This window comes from Pristiophorus japonicus, chromosome 1 (genome assembly GCF_044704955.1).
Source record: "Pristiophorus japonicus isolate sPriJap1 chromosome 1, sPriJap1.hap1, whole genome shotgun sequence".
NCBI lineage: Eukaryota > Metazoa > Chordata > Chondrichthyes > Pristiophoridae > Pristiophorus > Pristiophorus japonicus.
Window position 1 is genome coordinate 47344848 of NC_091977.1, and position 23486 is coordinate 47368333.

Consider the following 23486-nt stretch of genomic DNA (forward strand, 5'->3'; position numbering starts at 1 on the left):
GAATAGCTGGGGTCCAAGCACTGATCCTTGTGGCATCCCACAAGTTACAGCCCTGCCAACCCGAAAATGACCTGTTTTCTGCCCATTAACCAATCCTCAATCCATGCTAGTATATTACACCCAATTCCATGAGCCCTAATTTTGTTTAATAATCTTTTGTGTGGCACCTTATAGAATGTCTTTAGAAAATCCAAATACACCACATCCACTTGTTGCCCCTCATCTATTCTGCTAGTTACAACTTCAAAAAACTCTAATAGATTTATCAAACGTAGAAACATAGACATAGAAAATAGGTGCAGGAGTAGGCCATTCGGCCCTTCTAGCCTGCACCGCCATTCAATGAGTTCATGGCTGAACATGCAACTTCAGTACCCCATTCCTGCTTTCCCTTTCATAAATCCATGTTTACTCTAAGTGCCATGTTACCATGTCCTTAATAATAGATTCTAGTATTTTCCCTACTACTGATGTCAGGCTAACTGGTATGTAGTTCTCTGTTTTCTCTCTCCCTCCCTTCTTAAATAGTGGGGTTACATTTGCTTCCTTCCAATCCGGGGGAACCGTTCTAGAATCTGCAGAATTTTAGAAGACGACAACCAGTGCATCCATTATCTTTCTAGCCACCTCTTTCAAAGGTCAACAACTTACTCTAACAGAACTCTATGTGGCCAATGACATGAGGACTATAGCTCCTTCACTATGGGAAGGACCTTGTGTCGGCTTCACATCTCTTCCCAAAAGAATGGTTAAGGCAGACCTCTATTTAGGAAAATCACGTGCTCAGGCTCGTTTTGCTACTTAGTGGCACATCACATTGGGAGTCTCACTCGCATCACTCTAGACTCTAACAATTCCCATTATTAATGCCAACAGTACAGACATGATGAGAATAATCTATATATTTTATGTAAAAAGCACAAAAAGGCTTTATTTGCTTCTGAGTTAATTGGATCAATATTTAGATTTCGATCGGATGATGTATATCACCGCAATTAGAAAAAGTGCTACTTGATACAATCAGAAGTATGGAATTGGGAAATTATAATTAAATGATTTGTGAAAGTATATGATCCCACAGGATTCAGTAAGTCTAGTGCAATTAGAAGATTAAATTCAAGAGATGTGAAGAGTTTTGTCACATGACTTAAGATGAATTTTTTATATGTCCTTCTGTATTACATATATCATATAATATATGCTTGTTATATACAATGAAGATTTAATTACACCTTTGAAGTGCCTTAGGATATCTATGTATGTTGGTGGTGCTATATAAAGGCAAGTTGTTATCAGTGTTAGAAATATTTATGCTACTGTAATAGTGTAATAATGCACAGTAGTAATCTTATGCTTACCAGATATCTCTGGTCTGATTTGATCCTGTTATCATTTTAATCTTATAATTACATCAGTTGCTCTGTGGACCTTCTGTTACAGAGATGGAAAGTACGGGCATGCAGCTTGTTTTGATCTCCAGCCTGGATGCCTACTGCCCAATGGAACCAGACAAATGGCAATATCAGCTATGGTAACAAATTTTACCAAACCGACACCTGATGCTCCCTCCCTCCTCCAGCATGAGGAAGTTGAGACTTACTTCCATGAATTTGGGCACGTCATGCACCAGATCTGTGCCCAGGTACCCACTTTACAATTTTTTCAATATAGATTTTGGGACTCCTTCACCCATCTCGTCACCCACCTGCCCCTGCCCCCCCTCCACCCCCCGATGTAAAAAAAAAACTACCGCTAATGACGTGGTCATTAATGCATTTGTTGTTTGTGTGACTTTGCTGTCATGTTAGCAGTGACTGCACTTTAAAATGTAATCCATTAGCTGTAAAGTACTTTGGAATGTCGTGTGAATATAATAATGCAATGCATAAATGCAAGTTTTTCTTCATCTGTCCTCATCCTCCAACTATTTCTGGAGGACAGTGGTTGCTAGTTATTCAGAGCAGTTGGTTCTGGTAGTAATAGAATCACCGAATCGCCAGTCTCTCCAACTTCTAGTCCTGCATGACATCATAGATGCTTTGCCTTTTCTGCCCTACTATCGCTGTTCGGACTTGAACCATATGGCCTCACCTGTCTTTGCCTGACCAAGTGAGGACTACCAGACTTGTGTGACCCTTCCTGGAGGGATCATTGGCTCAATATTTAAATCCGGTAGGGATCATGTCCCCAAAAATGGAAACGTCATGTGAAGCGAGAAACTGAACAGCCTCTAAATGGATTAGCAGAGACTGTGAAACGATGCTGTTTTACATAATACCATTGCAGAAGCTCAGAAATAAAAGTGACATTGTGAATATCAGAAGTTCAGCTTATGAACTATCTGCCTGGATATCTGTTTGGTATCTGGTTTCATTGTTCCAAATGCCCTGCTTGTTTTGTTTGTCTTAAACCTGTTATTATTTTAAATGTAATATAAAACTTCATTGTTTTTTTTTTAACAAACTACTTAAGTACTCAAAGAAATTTAGCACATTGATAATTGAATATATTTTGCAGGCTGATTTTGCCATGTTTAGTGGAACTAATGTGGAGACCGATTTTGTGGAGGCACCTTCCCAGATGTTAGAAAACTGGGTTTGGGAGAAGGAACCGCTCAAGAGAATGTCACAACATTATAAAGATGGGAGTCCTATTCCAGATGATTTACTTGAGAAACTTATTGAATCGAGACAAGCTAATGCTGGTAAGAAGTAAATTACACAAAGATCAGATATAACTCAATAGTATGAAAATGCTTTTCTATGCAGCAGTGATACTTGATTGCTGTGAGATTAAATAACTTTTTTTAAATTCTGTTCTCAGCATATGAGAAATGCTGTATTTATTGTCCATCCCTAGTTGCCCCGAGGATGTGGTCTGCCTTCTTGAATTGTTGAAGGCATTGCTTTACACTGATTGTTTTTGAAGCTAAGTGGCTTGCTAGGCCACTTGAGAGTGAATTAAGAGTAAACTGCATAAAGTAGGCCAGACTGAAAATCATTCATGAAACAGTTTGTTTTTATAGAACAGTCTAACAGCTTTCACTAACATTTCTCATGATTTAAACGCATGTCATCTGGGTTTCTAGCCCAGTGCCATAACAACTATGTTACCGCGGCCGATACATTAGGTGTTGTCAGTATTTGTTGGTAGCACCCTCGCATCTGAATCTGAAAGTTGTGGGTTTAAGTCCCACTCCAGAGACTTGAGCACAAAAGTCTAGGCTGACACTCCAGTGCAGTGGGAGCGCTGCACTGTCGAAGATGCCGTCTTTCAGATGAGATGTTAAACCAAGACCCTGTCGGCTCTCTCAGGTGGATGTTAAAGATCCCATGGCACTATTTCGAAGAGCGGAGGAGTTATCCCCAGAGTACTGGCCAATATTTAGCCCTCAATCAACATAACAAGAACGGATGATCTGGTCATTATCACATTGCTGTTTGTGGGAGCTTGCTGTGCACAAATTGGCTGCCACATTTCCTACATTACAACTGTGACTATATTTTTAAAAAAATACTTAATTGGCTTTTGGTAGCGATTTTGGAAGTTCCGTGATCGTGAAAGGGGCTATGTAAATGCAAGTCTTTTTTTTAATTATACTTCGAAGAATTGGATCTTCTCCAGCTAGTCAACCCTTTACCAAAATAAATCAGCTGCTGGAGTCTTGCTATGAATGCAGTTCACTACTGCGAGGCGTTTTTGTATTAAATACATGCCTTAATGGGTAATTGCATCGAGTGTTATGGTTCTAAGCTATGCAGAGCACAAGATCCCAGGTTGGATCCTCAAGTCAGCAGGGGGTTTTGATAATCTCAGGCAGGGCAACGGTAGGTTGCTAGAGTTGGCCTTGGTGCCACTGGTATAGGGGAGGGGTGCTATAATTAGCCAGGATTGTTTTTGATGGAAAGATATAAATGTGTGCACTTCGAGTGAGAACAAGATTGGACTCAGTTGTGATGCCCTCTATTCACTATTTAGGTTTGCATATAAAAATTGGGTATTTGTGGAAGAGGCAGCACCTTCATGAGAACAGGGAACAAACTATTGAGAGGGGGGGGGGGAGTAGAATAATGAAATGAACAATCTCCTCACTGCATAGAGAAGTAGTTATAGGGAAACAACAAGTGGTGTCTGCCCCCCACCACCCCCCATCCTCCCCCTCCCCCAAGCTTGGTGTGTTCATCAAGCAGATGGGTTTCCAGATCTTTCCTGATGGCCCCAATGAGTGAGTTATACAGATAAGGAAGGTCCCAGGTTCGGTTCCCGCTTTGTGCTGAGTTAGCTGATATGTGCAGGTTAGCAGGAGGAGTACAACAATTGGCAACATCACCCCAGGTTAAGGACACACCAAAAGCCTGCCATGGTTCCCACCACAGGATGTTATCCACTGACACCTCTTGGAAACACGTGTGTAAGTGCAGGATCGAGAAAAATAATGGACATTTAGGCAGGTTACAGGATGGGGGAGGGGAGGGAGTAATCAATGCCTATGGTGAGGAGTCATCCCCTCCAGCAAAGGAGGGGAGACAATTGAACATAAGAAATAGAAGCAAGAGTAGGCAATTTGGCCCCTCGAGCCTGCTGCGCCATTCAATATGATCTTGGACTCAACTTTACTTCCCTGCCTGCTCCCCTTGACTCCCTTGGCAAGAAAAAAAAAATGTAGTAACAGGTGGGAAATGGCACTTGCATTCACACTCCCTTCAGGATATCGAGTATTTTGCTTTGATTAATTTGGCAGTTAATGCTGTTCTCTGTAATTCATTCCTGTAGTGTCAAGTACTTTTTGAAGTTCAGTGAGTATTACATTTGCAAATGTGTTGGCCATTCTGCACCAGCGATATCCACAAACAACCATGAGATGTCTGACTAATCTGTTTTTGGTGGTTTTGGTTGAGGGAAAATTGCTGGCCAGGATACTCCCTGTTCCTCTTTGAATAGTATCATGGGTGGCATCTTTCACATCGACCTTGATTTAATTTTTCATCTGAAGGCTGACCTCCACAAATACAACACTTCCTCAGTACCGCCCTGGAGCATCAGCCTAGATTATGTGCTTAAGCCTTGATAATGTGGCTTGAACCGACACCTTCTGTCTCAGAGGTGAGAGTGTTACCAATTGAGCTAGGATTGCATAATACCCTTGATATTACACAAAACAATATCGGCTCTATCTATAGCGCGGTTGAAGAATGCCCAACAAAGGAGATCCCTCCTGAAAACAGCACAAAAGACCAACCAAATGATGAAACCCAAGACCCCGGCAGCTCTCGAGACAAAGGTCTACGGGGCTGGAATTCAGCTCCCCAATAAGGCCCGTTACCACCTGTTTGCGGCGGCCACGCAGTGGAGTCGAGCGGCCGCCGATTCTTTTTGGTCGAATGGCCGCCGCAACCTAAATTCAGCTCGGGGCTTTTTCAGGCGATCCCCACTTCCGCCCCGCCGCTGCCGACAGGGCGTGCATGCGTCATCAGTGCGCACACCGCCGGGACCCCCCACCTCCCGCGAAATTTAGCGAGCAAAATCTTATTGCCGCCGAGTGGTGCCCCCGACAGCTTTTTCTATTGGTGCACCTTGTATGCTCTCTCTCTGCCCTGGCTGTGTGGCGGCCATTAAAGGTGAGGGCCCAATGCCGCGGCCGCCATTTTATTTTTTTTGCCAGCTGACTTTCATGTCGGATGAACTATTGTGTCCCAGGATTCGACTGTACCGCCAACAGGAAGTCTGGCACCTCCTCTTGGGTGCCAGGCCACTAGCCGGCCAAAACCCTCCCTGGTGGTCCAGTGTCCGATCGCGACTGACTGAGGCGAGATAGGTGGTGATACAGAGGCACAATGGCTCCACTGCTGAGTGACAACGGCAGAGAATCCGTCCCGCCTCCACTTCCGCCGCTCCCCAGCACTTACCGCTGCACTTCCACCTCCTGTGTGACCGACTTCTTGGCCGATTCAAAAAAAAAGACAAAGAGGTGAATTTCGCGAACGAGGGGAGCTCTTCCGAAACAACGGTAAAAAAACTCTTTTATAAAAAGAAAAAGGAAGGAGCGCCAGCTTTCCGGCGGGACTAAATTTCGGCCCCGCCATTTGTTGAGCAATTATTTAACAGGCATTAACAACATTGGCCTGGAAATCTCGGTCTCCCCAGGTCCGTACGGAGTGTGTACGGACCCAAGAAGGCATCGCAAAAGCCGGTTTTCAGCGCACCATGAGCATACGCTGAAAACCGGCTTTTTCCTATCTGTCAAGCTCCCGTAGATACGGAGTTCTCATTGCTATTAATGAGAATGCTGTGGAATACTGTACCTGACTGCACCTTCTGCGTCCAAACCTCGAGGCCGGGAGCGCGCTTCACAGCATGGGAAGAGAAGGCCTGCCCACCGGAATCGCAGGTGCCTCCGAGACCACCAGGTAAACTCGTAAAAATTCTCCGGTCAGAATTTCAGGGCCATTATAATTGTTTTGAAATCCTTCCTGTGAAATACAACTTTCCTGATCAAAGGTTTGCTGTTCACAAGGTCATGAAAATTGTTAAAATACCCCCAATAAATCCATAAAATTAAGAACCCTAACCACCCCTTTCCAAGAGGAAGGTACAGATCCCAACAGCCCCATGAGAGTAAGTAGACATCATCAACTACAAGATATCAAAGTTCCCATAAACTTTGTTACATTTTATTTCCTCATCTCACCTTCCTGTCCAGTTAAGTGGGGGTGTTGGGGTGGGGGGGGGGGGAGCGCGGGAGCTGGTGGGGATGGGAAGAGAGGGAGGGAAGAATCTTAATGTTTTTAACTTATTCTTAAATATGTTAGGCTTCAACGGTTAATACTGTACTGACTGTAACCAAGCAACATTGAAGAAAAGGCAGTGTGTGACCGAGTCATATAGCAGAGAAGGCAGTGTGTGACCGAGCTTTATAAACTAGAATGCAGTGTGTATCTGTGCCGTATAGACTAGAAGCCATGTGTAAGTAAACCATGTAGTTGAGAAAAACGTGTGTAATCAAGCAATATCGACTGAAATGCAGTGTGCTACTGAACCAAATTGATGAGGAGACACTGTATAGCTGAGCCATATAGACTAGAAAGTCCCAGGTTTAACTCTGGGTCTGCTGATGTCAGCTGTAGTGGCGGTTTGCCTCACCTGAGTACCCCTGCGGTGAGTTAGGGAGGGTAAAAAAACGCAATGATTCCTGCTCCTGATCACTATCCAGTGATTCCTGCTGGAATGTGCATATGTGTGAACATTAGGTGAAGACTGGATAAGCTTTGGCAATGTGCCCACCCCCTCCCGTTGAACGGCCTTCCCTTAAAGACTTGCTGGGCTCGCACATGAAGAATGGCCTCTTGAGGGAGGTAGCAGATGGAAACTGATGCCCTGAAATGGTAACCGAACAGGAGAGACAAGCCATCAGAAACGGAACAGGGAAGAAAATCTGCACGAAAAAAACCCATCAATTAGCATTCCATCGGCAATGTGATTGGTCACTTATCTAATGAAAGTGCAAATAAACATCATGTGAACCAGAGCAATTTGTTGGAGTGCAGAGCAGGCTCCGAATAAGCAATTTAAGCTGACAGAGGAGCATGGAGGTGTACAAGTGCTGGCTACATTATTAATGCGAAGGAAGCGGCAAGTAACCAAATATACATTTTTTGGTACAGGATATCAAATTTGCTCTCTGCAGCTTCCCTCTGCACCCTTCGCACAACCTTCCACTTACAGATAAGCTGTTGAACTTTGTGATGTTTGCACAAATTGAGGAAAGGAAGCTAGATCCCTGACCTATTTTTGGGTATTCTCGCCAACAAATCTCATGCAAAAAGGGAAACGCTGATAGCTCTGTTCTAAACTCCAACTACTAGCAAAGAGAAGTTGGTTTAAACACCATAACAGAACCCAGTCATCTATAATTCGTGACATTTCTGAAATTGTTATGGAGGATGAAATTTTTTATTTGGCATAAATGTCACCATCATCATACCCAGTCCCTCGAAATCAAGGAAGACTTGCTTCCACTCTAAATGTGAGTTCTCGGGTGGCTGTACAGTCCAATGCGGGAATTACAGTCTCTGTCACGGGAGGTAGACAGTGGTAGAAGGAAAGGGTGGGTGGGGAGCCTGGTTTGCCGCATGCTGCTTCCGCTGCCTGCGCTTGGTTTCTGCATGCTCTCGGTGACTAGACTCGAGGTGCTCAGCGCCCTCCCGGATGCTCTTCCTTCATTTTGGGCAGTCTTGAGCCAGGGATTCCCAGGTGCTGGTGGGGATGTTGCACTTAATCAAGGAGGCTTTGAAGATGTCCTTGAAGCATTTCCTTTCTCCACCTGGGGCTCATTTGCCATGTCGGAGTTCTGAGTAGAGCACTTGCTTCGGCAGTCTTGTGTCAGGCTTGCGGATGATGTGGCCCGCCCAATGGAGCTGGTCGAGTGTGGTCAGTGATTCGATGCTGGGATTGTTGACCTGAGCAAGAACGCTGACATTGGTGCATCTATCCTCCCAATGGATTTGCAGAATCTTGCAGAGGCAGCGCTGGTGGTATTTCTCCAACGCTTTGAGGTGTCTACTTTATATAGTCCACGTCTCTCAGCCATTTGGAGGGCAGGTATCACTACTGTCCTGTAGACCATAAGCATAAATGTACATCATATTGAAACTCCAACGTGCAGTGCCCAAGGATAGGACTCAATTGTGTATTCATGGCACTGCATGTTGACGTTTCAATATAACGGGCTAGAATTTACACTTTTTTTGCATGCAAAGCGCCCACTTAACATCCATTTTACCGCTGAAATGAATGTATAACGTCCAGATATCGTCCATCTAGCCAAAAAATGGAAACTGATGCCCATTTTTCGGACGCTTATCGGCGAGCGTTACTTTCCCCATGTGCCTAACGCCGGGGAAAAATAATTCCGCCCGTCGACTTTTATGGGCTGAATCATCAGAATGGGCGAAACCAACGGCCATAATATCGCCCAGCATTACTTTCCGCACATAATTAACGCCGAGATTCAATAATACCGACCGCCCACTTTTTTTTGTTGTAAAGATCACATTTGCCGAAACTAACACCCAGGAGATCGCCCCGCGTCAATTTCGCCATCTCGCACACATCTCGCCCAAAACACCGTTCAGAAAAAGTGGAACTGTTCTGAATGAATCACAGCGGTGTGGGCGCCATTTTTAAATCACAGGTGTGATTCAATCAAAAGGATGCTTCAACTTCGGGGGAGTTTGGATTGATTCTGGAGTTCTCTTCTTGGGTGAAGTGACCATCTCAACAGAAATATTTTCAGACTCTGGACTATTGGGGGTTTACTGTAGGTGTATTTTAGTGAGGAAATTATTGCTCCTGTTCAATCGCTATTATACTTTCATTGCAATGGGGCCAGCCATTTCTCAGCCTGCATCGATTAATACGCAGATGCTGCAGAGGCCCTGTACGTGCCTAGGATGGACTTTATCAGCTTCCCCATGATCACGGAGGCTCAGACTGACAGGGCTGGAGCATTCTACCACATTGCTAACTTCCCCAGGATGCAGGGAGCAAAACAGTGCACTCACATCGCAATGCGGGAACCTTCTCAGGACCCAGAGCTTTTTTGTAACAGAAAAAGATTTCACTCCCTGAATGTCCAACTAGTTGTCTACCACAACCAGATAATAATGGCAGTGAATGCCAAATGTCCGGGCAGCTTCAATGAGGCTCACATCCTGTGTGAGAGCGCTGTCTCTGACATGTTTAAGAGTCAGCCACAAGGACAATGCTGGATGCTTGGTGATAACTGTATGGCCTAGCCCACCTGGCTGATGACCCCCTCCCCCCTGTGTGACACCCACACCGAGGCCGAGAAGCAATACAACCAGAGCCACAGAGACACGCAATATGGTCCAGAAAACAATAACTGTGCTTAAGCAGCACTTTAGATGCCTGGACCACTCAGGAGGGAAGCTACAATACAACCCTGAGCAAGTAGCTAACTTCCTGGTCGTGTGCTCCATGCTGCATAACCTGGCTATCAGGAGGGGCCAAGAATTGCCAGAAGGGACTGATGCTCCACCTCAGTAGAGCGAGGAAGAGGAGGACGAGGGGCTGGAGGCTGACCTAGGGCCAGACAATCAGGCTGGCTATGCAACCATGCCCACGCCCCCCCACTGCAGACCGCAAGAAAGGGCCCGTGGTGGCTACATAGCTGCAAGACTTTTACGTCAGGAGCTGATAACTGAACGATTTGCCTGAAAGAACGTTGCTGTGAGTGACGACGCTGACACACTACTGTGTGTGTGCAGCTCAGACATCAATGGTGGGCATCACTTTGGTGCCGGTTAAAGTTTAAGTTGATTGAAGTTAAGTTTTATTTAACCCTTGCATGTTGAGGAATCACCAGTGTGTGACAGTCCAGCTATCTGAGACAATGCAGACCAAGGCATGTTGAATAAAAAAATTTTGATACCAGCATTGATCTGAAATCATAAGTATTACGGCCAAAAACACTCCACCCCCGCTCACACCCCACTTTTTCGACCATTGACATCAATCAAATGGTCAACATGTCCAGCAACACAGAATATAAATGCAAAGCATACAAATTGCATACACCCAGATGGAGATATAACACAGCCATCACCTGGGGACATGCACCTCACTTTCCTTTCTCCCCCGCCCCCCCATCCCCCCTTCTCCCCACCTCTACCCCTTACCCCCGCCCCCCCCTCGCTCCACACCGCCTGGCCAAAGAGTTCCTCAGGCAGTGCCTCATTGGGGGGATGAAGGCAGAGACGGTGGTTGGACGGGTACGGGAGCGGGGGGTGCCAAGGGGGCAACATTCTCTGATGCAGAAGCAGGATCTTGGTCCTGCCTTTCATCTGTCGTTTACAGTGGTGGTGCGGAACCTAGGGATGGAGTGCCGCGCTCCGGGACCACTGGGAGGCCTGTGCCAGCGGTGTTCCTGGCTATCGCCTCCAGGGCCTCCTCCATCCACGGAACGTACTTGGGCATGGCGGCCAGCTGTCGGAATATGCCCCCCAATGCTTCAAGGATCTGGTCACCAATGTCTACAGTCCTCCTGGACAACAGTACCATCTCTCCGCTCTCATGTGGCGCTCGTGGACCAGACCTGCCTCATCCACGAAATCTCCACGGGGTCGACGCCATCCTGGGGACACATGGAATGCCCTGGGGCAAGATGCTTGGGGCAGGTACCTCCAGAGTGGAGGCGGGAATGACCGGAGGAGCACTCAATGGCCTTGGGGTGGAATGGCTTCTGGAGCATGGCGATGCAGGTGACTCGAAGTCCGCGCGCTCAATCGTAGAGAACAGACCCAGCGGATTGACGGGCGAGAATCAGAGCTCCTCAGCACCAGTTGTAGAATTGTCCGGCGAGTCCGACCCCGCGTCCCCACCTTCTGGCCTCTGGGGACGCGCTGCTGGCTGAGCTGCAAAACACAAATGAGGTTATTCGAGGAGAAGGGGGTGCTGGGGTCACAAGGTGAGTCCAGCGCTACACACAGCATATGCACAATAAAAGCACCACCGCTATCAAAATCATTACAGACATCACATTTCATGACCATCAACACATTCTGCATTGCAATGATTTTCATTAGGCCAGCATTATTTATAGGACAATTTTATAAATCATCTATCATATATGATTGTTCAGATATGAGTGGGTGTGGCATCTATTGACTTTACGTCACGCAATGGTGTAAACTTTACTCACGTTGCATCACTTCAGGGTCTGCAGATGCTTGCGTGGCCGTCTGGGGGTGCTTCCCCACAAGTGTGAGCAGCCGCTCATATCAGTGATCTTGCAGATGACTGGATGGCCCCCACCCATTCGCCTTTGCATGGACCTCATCATCGATAGCTTCTTCTGTAAAAGGTGACAGGATGACATGGCATGAGATAATTGCGTGATATCATTGCTAGGTACTGTCACAGAGACTGATACAACACATAACCGACAGATGTAATCATGATAATTATGATAATTAGCATTCTTTACCAAAAGATGTGCACCATGACCGCAGGCTTAGACTACAACATTCCCGGTAAAAGTGAAAGACCTCACATCTGCTGATAGTCAATCATGACTGTTACAAATCAAATTATATAAATACATAAGTACATGTAAATAAATGTAATACTTACTCTTGCGGATCCCAGAAGGTTGTCCATCGTTTGCAATATTGGTTGCCCTCACGCACCTTGTTGGTCGCCGATGTGACCACTTCTGCTATCTCGGCCCATGTCTTCTGGTAGGCCTTTGGGGTGCGCTTTCCGAGTCAAATCATCTCAGGGTCATTCGACCTCCTGCAGGAGGGAGGCATTTGCCTCGTCCGAGAACCTCCTGGCTCTTTTGCGCCCTCCAATGTGCTCCTCCCCCAGCTCACTGTTCTCTCCAGTGTCAGTCTCCACAGCGTGCTGTGATGCCTCCTCCTCCTCCCTCCATTATAGGCCAAATTCGGGCAAATATCTGGCTGGTAACAGCTAATTTTTGTTTCCCTATTTGCTCTAAAGCTATAAACTCTCCCTCCTTCCTCCCAAAGCAGCCACACCACACCCACACACGCCTTCAGTCCCTCTCTGCTCCCTCTCTGTCTCTTCTGCGCATGTCATGATGACCCTTGACCTCCTGAATCGTGTGTTGCCATGCCATTGCTAAGGACGGCGACACTTTACGGTAGAAGGTCAGAGAGATTTAAAGCTAACGCCCATTTCATATCACTCGAGGTAACGCCCAATTTCAAAATTGGAGACTTGGGGGCTTTGAAAATGGGCGACAAGCCGGCGATCTGAAAACCCATTTTTAGGCGATCTCCACAAAAGTGTAAAATCTAGCCCAATGTATTTTATATGCCAAACTAAAAATTGATCTTACAGATTTTAAAAAGCTTCTGCCATACCAATATTTTGAAATTGGGTTGTTTTTCCCCTTTTTGGCCTGTCTGAAAGCAGAGATTGTCATATGTATTGATTGGAGAGAAATTTTACATTGTGTTCCCAGTTATGTTTACTACCCCAATAGTTGAGTCTGCTTAAAAATTAACCACTTTATCGTACCAAATCTGTTGTTTGTTTTTTCTCACAAACTTGCATTTCTTTCCAACACATAGAATAGAATCATAGAATGTTACAGGTCATTCAGTCCGTCAACTCTGCACTGGTGTTTTTCTCCAGGAGTTATCTAGTCTGATCCCACTCTCGTGCTCACCCTTCAATATTCCTCTTTTTCAATTAACTATTTATTATAATTTATGGACTCTGCTTCAGCAAGTGGTTGTGACAGGGAGTTCCACATGCTTAACCCGTTCTGTGTAAAGACGTTTTTCTAACCTCCCTTTTCCTTTATTTTTGTGATTATCTTAAGTTTGTGTTCACTCATTACAGCTCACTGACGAGTGGCTCACTGATGAGTGGCAACATTCTATCACTGCCCAGCACCACTTTTCTTCAGTTTCTCAACCTAGATCTTGAATAGCATATTGATTGTTAATGCCCTAACGTTCAGCATTGCAGAATGGGGATGTATATAGGTTTGAATTCTGCTCTGCTAAACACAAGTTGCATCAAGTAGGAAGAGTTGAGCAGAGGCTGCAGCTGTCCCAGCTGGAGGGAAGAATCACGAGAGGTATTTTATGTACTGAAAAGTGAAATATAATGTATGCCAAAAAGATCAGAATGTCCATATGCATATGTCTACTGTCATTTTCCAGATTGTACTATATTTTTTTTACCACAGGTCTTTTCATTGACCGGAATTCAATTCCTGGTGGTCTATTTTCTAGTTAACTTAGCAATTTGAAAAAGATTCTAAAAGAACAAAATCAAATAAGTCTCTGAAAAGGTGGGATGTTAATTCCTTGCAATACTGGCTGCATCTTTCTGTATTGATTGTATGGTCGAACCGAATGTTGTACGTTTTAATTCTCGTGTAGATTTACAACAGGACATCTTTGAGATTTTCCTTATGTGCTATTACAATTGAATAATGAAGCCAATTAACAGCAGCTTTGTAAAGATACTGGAACTGTTTCTACCAGAGCAGAAAACTTAATAAATATTTGAAGCAGAGGAAGAGAAAGGGCTACGGGGAAAGATCAGGGCAGTGGTATTAGTTTTAGATTGCTTTAGCAAAGAACAAACACAGGCGATGGACCGAATGGTCGCCTTCTGTGCTGTAAACTTAAATGGTTAAAACATTGGCCTAGAAATCCCGGCCTCCCCGTGTCCGTACTGTGTGTGTACGGACCCTGGAAGGCATCGCAAAAGCCGGTTTCAGTGTACAATGCGCTTGAAACTGGCTTTTCTGATCTGTCAAGTTCTGGCTTGACAGATCCTCCGTATCCCCACAGCCAGGACTTTCGCATGGGCAAGATTGTGGTATTTATCCATACCTTGCCCGGCGGATGTCCTGAAAACTTTTGCGCCTGATAAAAGCAGGCGTGTAGCCTACTTTTACAGGAGTAAGAGTTTTAAAACATACAAAAACATAGTCAAATAAAATATTACCACATTTTATTGTTTAAAAACCCTGCCCACTACGGTAAGTTTATTTTAAACCCTAATTTTAAAAACTTTTAAAATCGGAAAAATATATTTTTTTCTAAGACATTTTTTAACTTTAATTTCAATTAATTTTAATTATGTGAGGTGTGTTTTTTATTTTTTATCATGATGTTTGGTGTGGTGTTTTTTTTCTCATCAATATCAATGAGAACTCGTAGATACAGAGTTCTCATTGCTATTAATGAGAATGCTGTGGAATACTGTACCTGATTGCTTGTGCAGTCACATGTGACTGCATCGTCTGCGTCCAAACCTCGAGGACAGGAGTGCGCTCCACAGTGCGGGAAGAGAAGGCCTCCTCACCGGAATCCGAGGCGCCTCTGGAACCACCAGGTAAATTCGTAAAAATTTTCTGGTCGGAGGTGTTCATTCGAAAGAAGCTTCCAACCGGAATTTCAGGGCCATTGTTCAAGATGAAAAGGGTTGCAGTCTCTGATTGGAAGCAGAGTTTAGTGGAAACCTCATCAATATTAATTTGATAATGGCTCTGATAAAGAGTCTCCAATAGGATTTCTTAATAAATTGGCCCAGTGCAGCCAGCATGTGGTGGGGAGTCTAAAGTGAGTGACATGATTCGACAATCTGTCTGCATGTGTTAATCCCTTGAAAAGAAGTTGGCTCAGGTGCATAATCGGATAAACATTACCTGCGATTCAATAGAGGATATAAAAATTATGAAGTGTTTTGATAGGCTGAATAGAGAAAGATTGTTTGATCGGGTTGGAAACTCCAGCCGAGCTGTCAGAAATTTAAAACTGACGATAAGAATGCGGACAGGAGGAATTTGTTAATGCAGAGAGTCGTTGGAGCATGGAGTGCTTTGTCACAGCGAGTAGCTGAGGCTGAGACCAGTGCATCCTTTAAGGCAAATGCAAGTAAATATTTGAAACCGAGAAAGAGAGTGTTATCAGAAGGGAAATTGAGCCCATGGTGCCAAAGTATAGGTCAGTTTTCTTGGGAGTTTTACTGACCATTCAGGGAGGAGGCAGTAGCATAGCCGTCACTGACAAAATTAAGGTAGGGACTGTATAGGCCTGCCAATTCGCCTTGCTTAAGGCTTTCTCACGTCAGTTTTCATTGCTGATAAATTTGAAACAAAACTCGCTGATTCATGGTTGTCGAACATTTTCAGGCTGAGAAAAACTCAGCTTCTCATGCCCCTCAAGTAAGTTTTTTTTAAAAGAGGGAAAAATGACTCCGCTTTTGATTTTCTTTTCTTTTCTCTCTGACCACTTCCATTTCTGTTTCTCTTCCTCATTTAGTCTCTCCTCTTTAATCGTTTTTTCTCTGTCTGCTTACTTTTTTTCTCATCCCTAATCTCCTCTTTCTTACCTCTTCTTTTTGCCTGTAACATTTTTCTTTTTCCTCTGCGCCCTACAGCTTTGCAATTGCCATATGGGAAGACTGCAGGTAACAACATGGGGGAGATGAGGTAGCCAGATGGGTGTTAAAAACATAATAGTAGCAGGAGTAGGCCACCTGACTCCTCGACCCTGCTCCGCCATTCAATAAGATCATGGTTAATCTGATCATGAACTCAGCTCCACTTCCCTGCCCACTCCCCATAACCCTTTATTCCCTTATCGCTCAAAAATCTGTCTATCTCCGCCTTAAATATATTCAATGACCCAGCCTTCACAGCTCTCTGGGACAGAGAATTCCATAGATTTACAATCCTCTGAGAGAAGAAATTCCTCCTCATCTCAGTTTTAAATGGTCGGCCCCTTATTCTGACACCATGTCCCCTAGTTTTAGTTTCACTGAGTGAAAATATCCTCTCTGCATCCACCTTGTCGACCTCCCTCATTATCTTATGTGTTTCGATAAGAACACCTCTCATTCTGAACGCAAATGTGTAAAGGCCCAACCTACTCAACCTATCTTCATAAGTCACCCCCTCATCTCCAGAATCAACCGAGTGAACCATCTCAGAACTGCCTCCATTGCAAGTGTATCCTTCCTTAAATACACAGTACTCCAGGTGTGGCCTCACCAATATCCTGTACAGATGTAGCAGGACTTCTCTGCTTTGATTATCCCCCTTCCAATAAAAGCCAACATTCCATTTGCCTCCCTGATTACTTGCTGTACCTGCATACTAACTTTTTGTATTTCATGCCCAAGGACCCCCAGGTCCCTCTGTACTGCACTTTGCAATTTTTCTCCATTTAAATTATAATTTGCTTTTCTATTTTTTCTGCCAAAGTGGATAACTTCACATTTTTCCACATTACACCCCATCTGCCAAATTTTTGCCCACTCACTTAGCCTGTCTATATCCCTTTGCAGATTTTTTGTGTCCTCCTCACAATTTGCATTCCCACCCATCTTTGTATCATCAGCAAACTTGGCTACATTACACTCTGTCCCTTCATTGAAGTCATTAATATAGATTGTAAATAGTTGAGGACCCAGCACCGATCCCTGCGGCACCCCACTAGTCACAATTTGCCAACCAGAAAATGACCCATTTATCCCAACTCTCTGTTTTCTGTTAGTTAGCCAATCCTTTATCCATTTTAATATATTACCCCCAACCCCGTGAACTTTTATCTTGTGCAGTAACCTTTTATGTGGCACCTTATCGAATTCCTTCTGGAAATCCAAATACACCACATCCACTGATTTCCCCCTTATCCACCCTGCTCATTACATCGTCAATAAACTCCAGCAAATTTGTCAAACATGATTTCCCTTTCATAAAACAATGCTGACTCTGCTTGATTGTATCATGCTTTCCCAAATATCCCGCTACTGCTTCCCTAATAATGGACTCCAGCATTTTCCCAATGACAGATGTTAGGCTAACTGGTCGATAGTTTCCTGCTTTTTGTCTGCCTCCTTTTTTAAATAGGGGCGTTACATTTGCGGTTTTCTAATCCGCTGGGACAGCCTCAGAATCCAGGGAATTTTGGTAGATTACAACCAATGCATCCACTATCTCTGCTGCCACTTCTTTTAAGACCCTAGGATGTAAGCCATCAGGTCCAGGGGACTTGTCCGCCTTTAGTCCCAATATTTTACCAAGTACTACTTCATTAGTGATAGTGATAGAATTAAGTTCCTCCCTCTAGCCCCTTGATTATCCACTATTGGGATGTTTTTAGTGTCTTCTACCGTGACGACCGATACAAAATATTTGTTCAACGTCTCTACCATTTCTCTGTTCTCCATTATTAATTCCTCAGTCTCATCCTCTAGGGGACTAACATTTACTTTAGCCACGTTTTTCCTTTTTATGTACTGTAGAAACTCTTGCTATCTGTTTTTATATTTCATAGTTTACTTTCATAATCTATCTTCCCTCTTTTTATCATTCTTTTAGTTGTTCTTTGCTGGCTTTTAAAAGTTTCCCAATCCTCTGGCCTCCCACTAGTCTTGACCACATTGTATGCCCTTGTTTTCAATTTGACACCATCCCTTATTTCCTTAGTTAGCCACGGATGGTTATCCCTTCTCTTAGTCTTTCCATCTCATTGGGATAGATTTTTTTTGCGAGTTGTGAAATATCTCCTTCAATGTCTGCCACTGCTCATCAACCGTACTATACTTTAATCTATTTTCCTGGTCCACTTTAGCCAACTCTGTCCTCATACTGTTGTAGTCTCCTTTATTTAAGTGTTCCACTTAACTGGAGAGCAAGACCTTATTTCCCTCCCTAAATTATTCTGAATTGGGAAAATGCAATCGAACGGCTACCCTTCCACAATATTAGTCCAAGTGCAGTATTGATAATTAAGAACTACAGCGCATCTCTTTTAACCCATTGTTTCCCAATCCCAATCATTTATCATCTAATTTTAGAAGTCTGCATTATCTTTTTTTCTCCCCAAACAGGTCTTCTAAATCTACGGCAGATTGTTTTGTGTAAGGTTGACCAGTCAATCCATACAAAGTCAACTGCTAACACGGCAGAGGAGTACGCCAGAAACTGTGAAGAAATTCTTGGAATACCCGCATCACCAGGTACAAACCTGCAGACACAAAATTCAAACCTATTTCCTTTTTGTTTAAGTATCTGGGAACAGATAAGGCATCAGGCCCATACATGGTCATTCCATCCATGTTGATTCCCTCCCTATATACAAATCCTTCCTTCGCCCTCCCTCCCTCCCCAAACCTACTGGGGCAGCCAAGAGAACCAGAGTGCTGTGACCAGTTCAGGAGACCTTCTGTCAAAGATTCCTCTATGATCCCCCACAGGAAAACCCCAGGAAGTCCCAAACTGTTAATTATTATCCAGAATGATTTACTCTTATCTTCCATATGCTGTGGTGACCAATTACAGAAGTCTATCTATCGCCTTCTTGAAGGACTGTAATGAATCAGTGTTCACCTTTTCTTCTGGCAGGTGGAATCTATGGTTAAAGATATGTGTGACTAGCTTTCACCTGACCATCAATAATCCAAAGGGAACCATGAGCTGAGTACTTTGTGCATTTCTAATGGATACTAAAAGGTCATCCTGAAAGCACATTTCCTACTGTGCAGTATTATAGCTTCTGCTGCAGTAAATCTTAATAAAATTTCCGACGTATTATATTACCATTAAAATTGCAATTCTCAGTCTTTTAATGTTTTTTAAATTCTTCTCTTTATTTTAAAGCAGGACCGAGTTAAAAAAATTTACAACAGATTTCCTGCCCGGCAGTCAGCTAAATGGACAGGCGGGCAGGAGATGGGCGGGCGATCGGAGAAACGTTCTACAACGTGGGGGGGCGGGGTGAAGAGGTCTGACATCGGTCGTGTGGTGTTTCGAACACTGGGGATTGTGGGAAGTCCAACGTGGCAAGGGGGGGGGTGGGTCGGCCTATCACAGGGTGTTAAACGGAAGCTCGGTGGGCCGGCACGAAGCACCACTGCTCCTCCTGGCCGACAAGAAGTGCTGTAAAGGCACTTCCGGATGGATCAGGTCGTTCTTGCCTCCCTTCAGCTGCTGGGTTCCCTGATGCCCTGGAAACCGGCCTGCAGGCGTTTCAAAAATAAAATGTTTACTTAAATTGTAGGGACGCAGCCTCCTTAAATATTTAGTGAGCGACTCGCCTCTTGAGAGGTCGCACGCACCCTCAACCATAAGAGCATAAGAAATAGGAGCAGGAATAGACCACCTGGCCCCTCGAGCCTGCTCCACCATTTAATAAGATCATGGCTGATCTGATCATGGACTCAGCTCCACTTCCCTGCCCACTCCCCATAACCCTTTATTCCCTTATCGCTCAAAGGTCTGTCTCTCTCCACCTTAAATATATTCAATGACCCAGCCTTCACAGCTCTCTGGGGCAGAGAATTCCATAGATTTACAATCCTCTGAGAGAAGAAATTCCTCTTCTTCTCAGTTTAAGTGGGCAGCCCCTTATTCTGAGACTACACCCTCTAGTTTTAGTTTCCCCAATGAGTGGAAATAACCTCCACATTATCTTATATGTTTCGATAAGATCACTTCTCATTCTTCTGAACTCCAATGAGTATAGGCCCAACTTACTCAACCAATCTTCATAAATCAACCCCTTCATCTCCTGAATCTACCTAGTTGAACCTGCTCTGAACAGCCTCCAATGCAAGTATATCCTTCCTTAATACGGAGACCAAAACTGTACACAGTACTCCAGGTGTGGTATCATCAGCAAACTTGGCTACATTACACTCGGTCACTTCATTGAAGTCATTAATATAGATTGTAAATAGTTGAGGCCCCAGCACTGATCCCTGCAGCACCCTACTAGTTACTGTTTGCCAACCAGAAAATGACCCATTTATCCCGACTCTCTGTTTTCTGTTAGTTAGCCAATCCTCTATCCATGCTAATATATTACCCCCAACCCCATGAACTTTTATCTTGTGCAGTAACTGTTTATGTGGCACCTTATCGAATACCTCCTGGAAATCCAAATACACTACATCCACTGGTTCCCCCTTATCCACCCTGCTCGTTAGATCCTCAAAGAACTCCAGCAAATTTGTCAAACATGATTTCCCTTTCATAAAATCATGCTGACTCTGCTTGATTGAATTATGCTTTTCCAAATGTCATCGTCCTCCCGTTTCCCCCGCCCCCCCCCCCCCTCCCCCAACTGCTTCCTTAATAATGGACTCCAGCATTTTCCCAACGACAGATGTTAGGCTAACTGGTCAATAGTTTCCTGCTTTTTGTCTGCCTCCTTTTTTTAAATAGGGGTGTTACATTTGCGGTTTTCCAATCTGCTTGGACCGCCCTAGAATCCAGGGAATTTTAGTAGATTACAACCAATGCATCCACTATCTCTGCAGCCACTTCTTTTAAGACCCTAGGATGCAGGCCATCAGGTCCAGAGGATTTGTCCACCTTTTGTACCATTATTTTACTGAGTACTATTTCTTTAGTGATTGTGTTTTTATATTGCCCCTTGATTATCGATTTTAGTGTCTTCTACCGTGGAGACCAGCCTCTCTTAAAACTGGAAGTGAGTGGGTTGGGGTCTGGTTGACAATTTTTTCAAATTTTAACCCTCGCCCACCCTGCAAAAAGTGGGGTGCAGGGTTAAAATTCCTTCCATTGTCTATACTAGATTGTGTATCAGATAGATTTTTCTTGGAGACAAAGGACAGAATTTTCATTTTCAGTGGTAATTACACCTGAACTGTAGCAGGCGGGATTTGCACCTGCCCATGATTCCCAACACTGAGCCTGGATTTTCCTAGTTCAGTGAATTCAGATATTGTTGAGCGCCAGTTTGATTTCTAGTGGTACTGGGAAGTCCGTCAAAGTCTGTCACTGGTGGGGGAGGGGGAATGAATGCCCCTCGGGCACTTGCAGCAGTGGAGCATGGTCAGCTGTTTCTCGGCACGCTGAAGGTGGCAATGGAATTTTTAGCAGTTTTAAATTTGGCATGCTGCTGAGTGGGTCAACCATTTTACGATTGGCTGCATTCAGCTTGTCGGCTATTTAAAAGTAAGCAGCGGCTTGCCTCCTTAACGCTCAACATGACTGCGGCCAATGTTCCCTCTTATTTTTGGGGGGGGGTGGCGGGGAGTGTGGGTCCCCAATGTTTCACACATGCGCGAAACTTTACATTGAAAACTTCAATCCTGGGCTGCATGGGACCAGTAGAGAGTCCGCGCATTCTACAGGGAACATTGGCTACGGAATTAATGAAGGAAGATGCATCTGATGACCACTAACCTGCTATTTAAACACAGTTCATTCAGGAGAGGGTGACTCCTTAGTGGCAATTTAAGGGGTACGTAAGAACATCAGAATTAGGACGAGGAGTAGGCCACACGGCCCATCGAGCCTGCTCCGCCATTCAGTAAGATCATGGCTGAACATCTACATTAACTCCACATTCCCGCCTAATCCTCATATCCCTTAATTCCTTTACTACCCAAAAATTTATCGATCTGAGTCTGGGTTAGAGAATTCAAAATATTCACAACCCTCTAAGTGAAGAAATTTCTCCTCATTTCAGTCCTAAAAGGCCGACCCTTATCCTGAGTCTGTGACCGCTAGTTCTAGACTCTCCAGCCAGGGGAAACAGCATCTCAGCATCAGCCCTGTCAAGCCCGCTAAGATTTTTACATATTTCAGTGAGGTCACGTCTCATTCTTCTAAACCTCTGAGAATATGGGCCCATTCTACACAATCTCTCCTCATGGGACAGACTTCTTGTCCTAGGAATCAATTTAGTGATTCTTTGTTGCACTGCCTCTAAGGCAAGTATAATCTTCCTTACATAAGGGAACCAAAACTATACACAGTACTCCAGGTGTAGTCTCAACAAAGCTCTGTAGAATAGTAGCAAGATTTCCTTCCTCGGGTACTCCAACCCGCTTGCGATAAAGGCTAACATGCCATTTGCCTTCCTAATTGCTTGCTGTACATTAACTGTATATTAACTTTCTGTGATTTGTGCACAAAGACCCCTAAATCCCTCTGAATTTTACCTTCTTAAAAAAAAATATTCTTTTCCATTATTCCTGAATAATGCATTGAAGCAAAGAATGTGCCTTCATTCGCAGTACCTGTACTTAAATTCATATTTACATGTATGGTTTCTTGACAAGAAATGTGAGTTTATTTGTTTTTGTTTTTCAGAAACAAATATGCCTGCTACTTTTGGGCATCTGGCAGGTAGCTATGATGGTCAGTACTATGGGTACCTGTTCAGTGAGGTTTTTTCCATGGACATGTTCTACAGCCTCTTCAAAAATAATCATATAATGGATCCTATGGTAAAACATTGCAGGGATTTTTTTATATCGTATTCTGTTAAATCATGTATTGGGTCACTTCAGATTGTCACCAGTATAACAAGGCTGTACATCATTTAATAGTGGTTTATCGTCATTGGAATGTACATTAATGATTTAGACGAAGGAATTGAATGTAATATCTCCAAGTTTGCAGATGACACTAAGCTGGGTGATGATGTGAGCTGTGAGGAGGATGCTAAAAGGCTGCAGGGTGACTTGGACAGGTTACGTGAATGGGCAAATGCATGGCAGATGCAGTATAATGTGGATAAATGTGAGGTTATCCACTTTGGTGGCAAAAACAGGAAGGCAGATTATTATCTGAATGGTGACAGATTAGTAAAAGGGGAGGTGCAACGAGACCTGGGTGTCATGTTACATCAGTCATTGAAGGTAGGCATGCAGGTACAGCAGGCAGTGACAAAGGCAAATGGCATGCTGGCCTTCATAGCAAGGGGATTTGAGTATAGGAGCAGGGAGATCTTACTGCAGTCGTACAGGGCCTTGGTGAGACCACACCTTGAGTATTGTGTGCAGATTTGGTCTCCTAATCTGAGGAAAGATGTTCTTGCTATTGAGGGAGTGCAGCGAAGGTTCACCAGACTGATTCCCGGGATGACAGGACTGACATATGAAGAAAGACTGGATCAACTAGGCTTACATTCACTGGAATTTGAAAGAACGAGAGG

The 23486-nt window shown here is 44.2% G+C and overlaps 1 protein-coding gene across 4 annotated transcripts in view; it reads left to right on the top strand.

Annotated features, from left to right (window-relative positions):
• LOC139263364 (neurolysin, mitochondrial-like) overlaps window positions 1-23486 on the top strand; it is a 55331-nt gene that overhangs the window by 27117 nt on the left and 4728 nt on the right. For all 4 annotated transcript variants that reach the window (XM_070879344.1, XM_070879353.1, XM_070879363.1 and 1 more), the window contains exons 9-12: window positions 1441-1642; window positions 2518-2704; window positions 18406-18534; window positions 22640-22776. In XM_070879344.1, the coding sequence (XP_070735445.1) occupies window positions 1441-1642; window positions 2518-2704; window positions 18406-18534; window positions 22640-22776 (655 nt within the window). The remainder of the gene's footprint in view (window positions 1-1440; window positions 1643-2517; window positions 2705-18405; window positions 18535-22639; window positions 22777-23486) is intronic.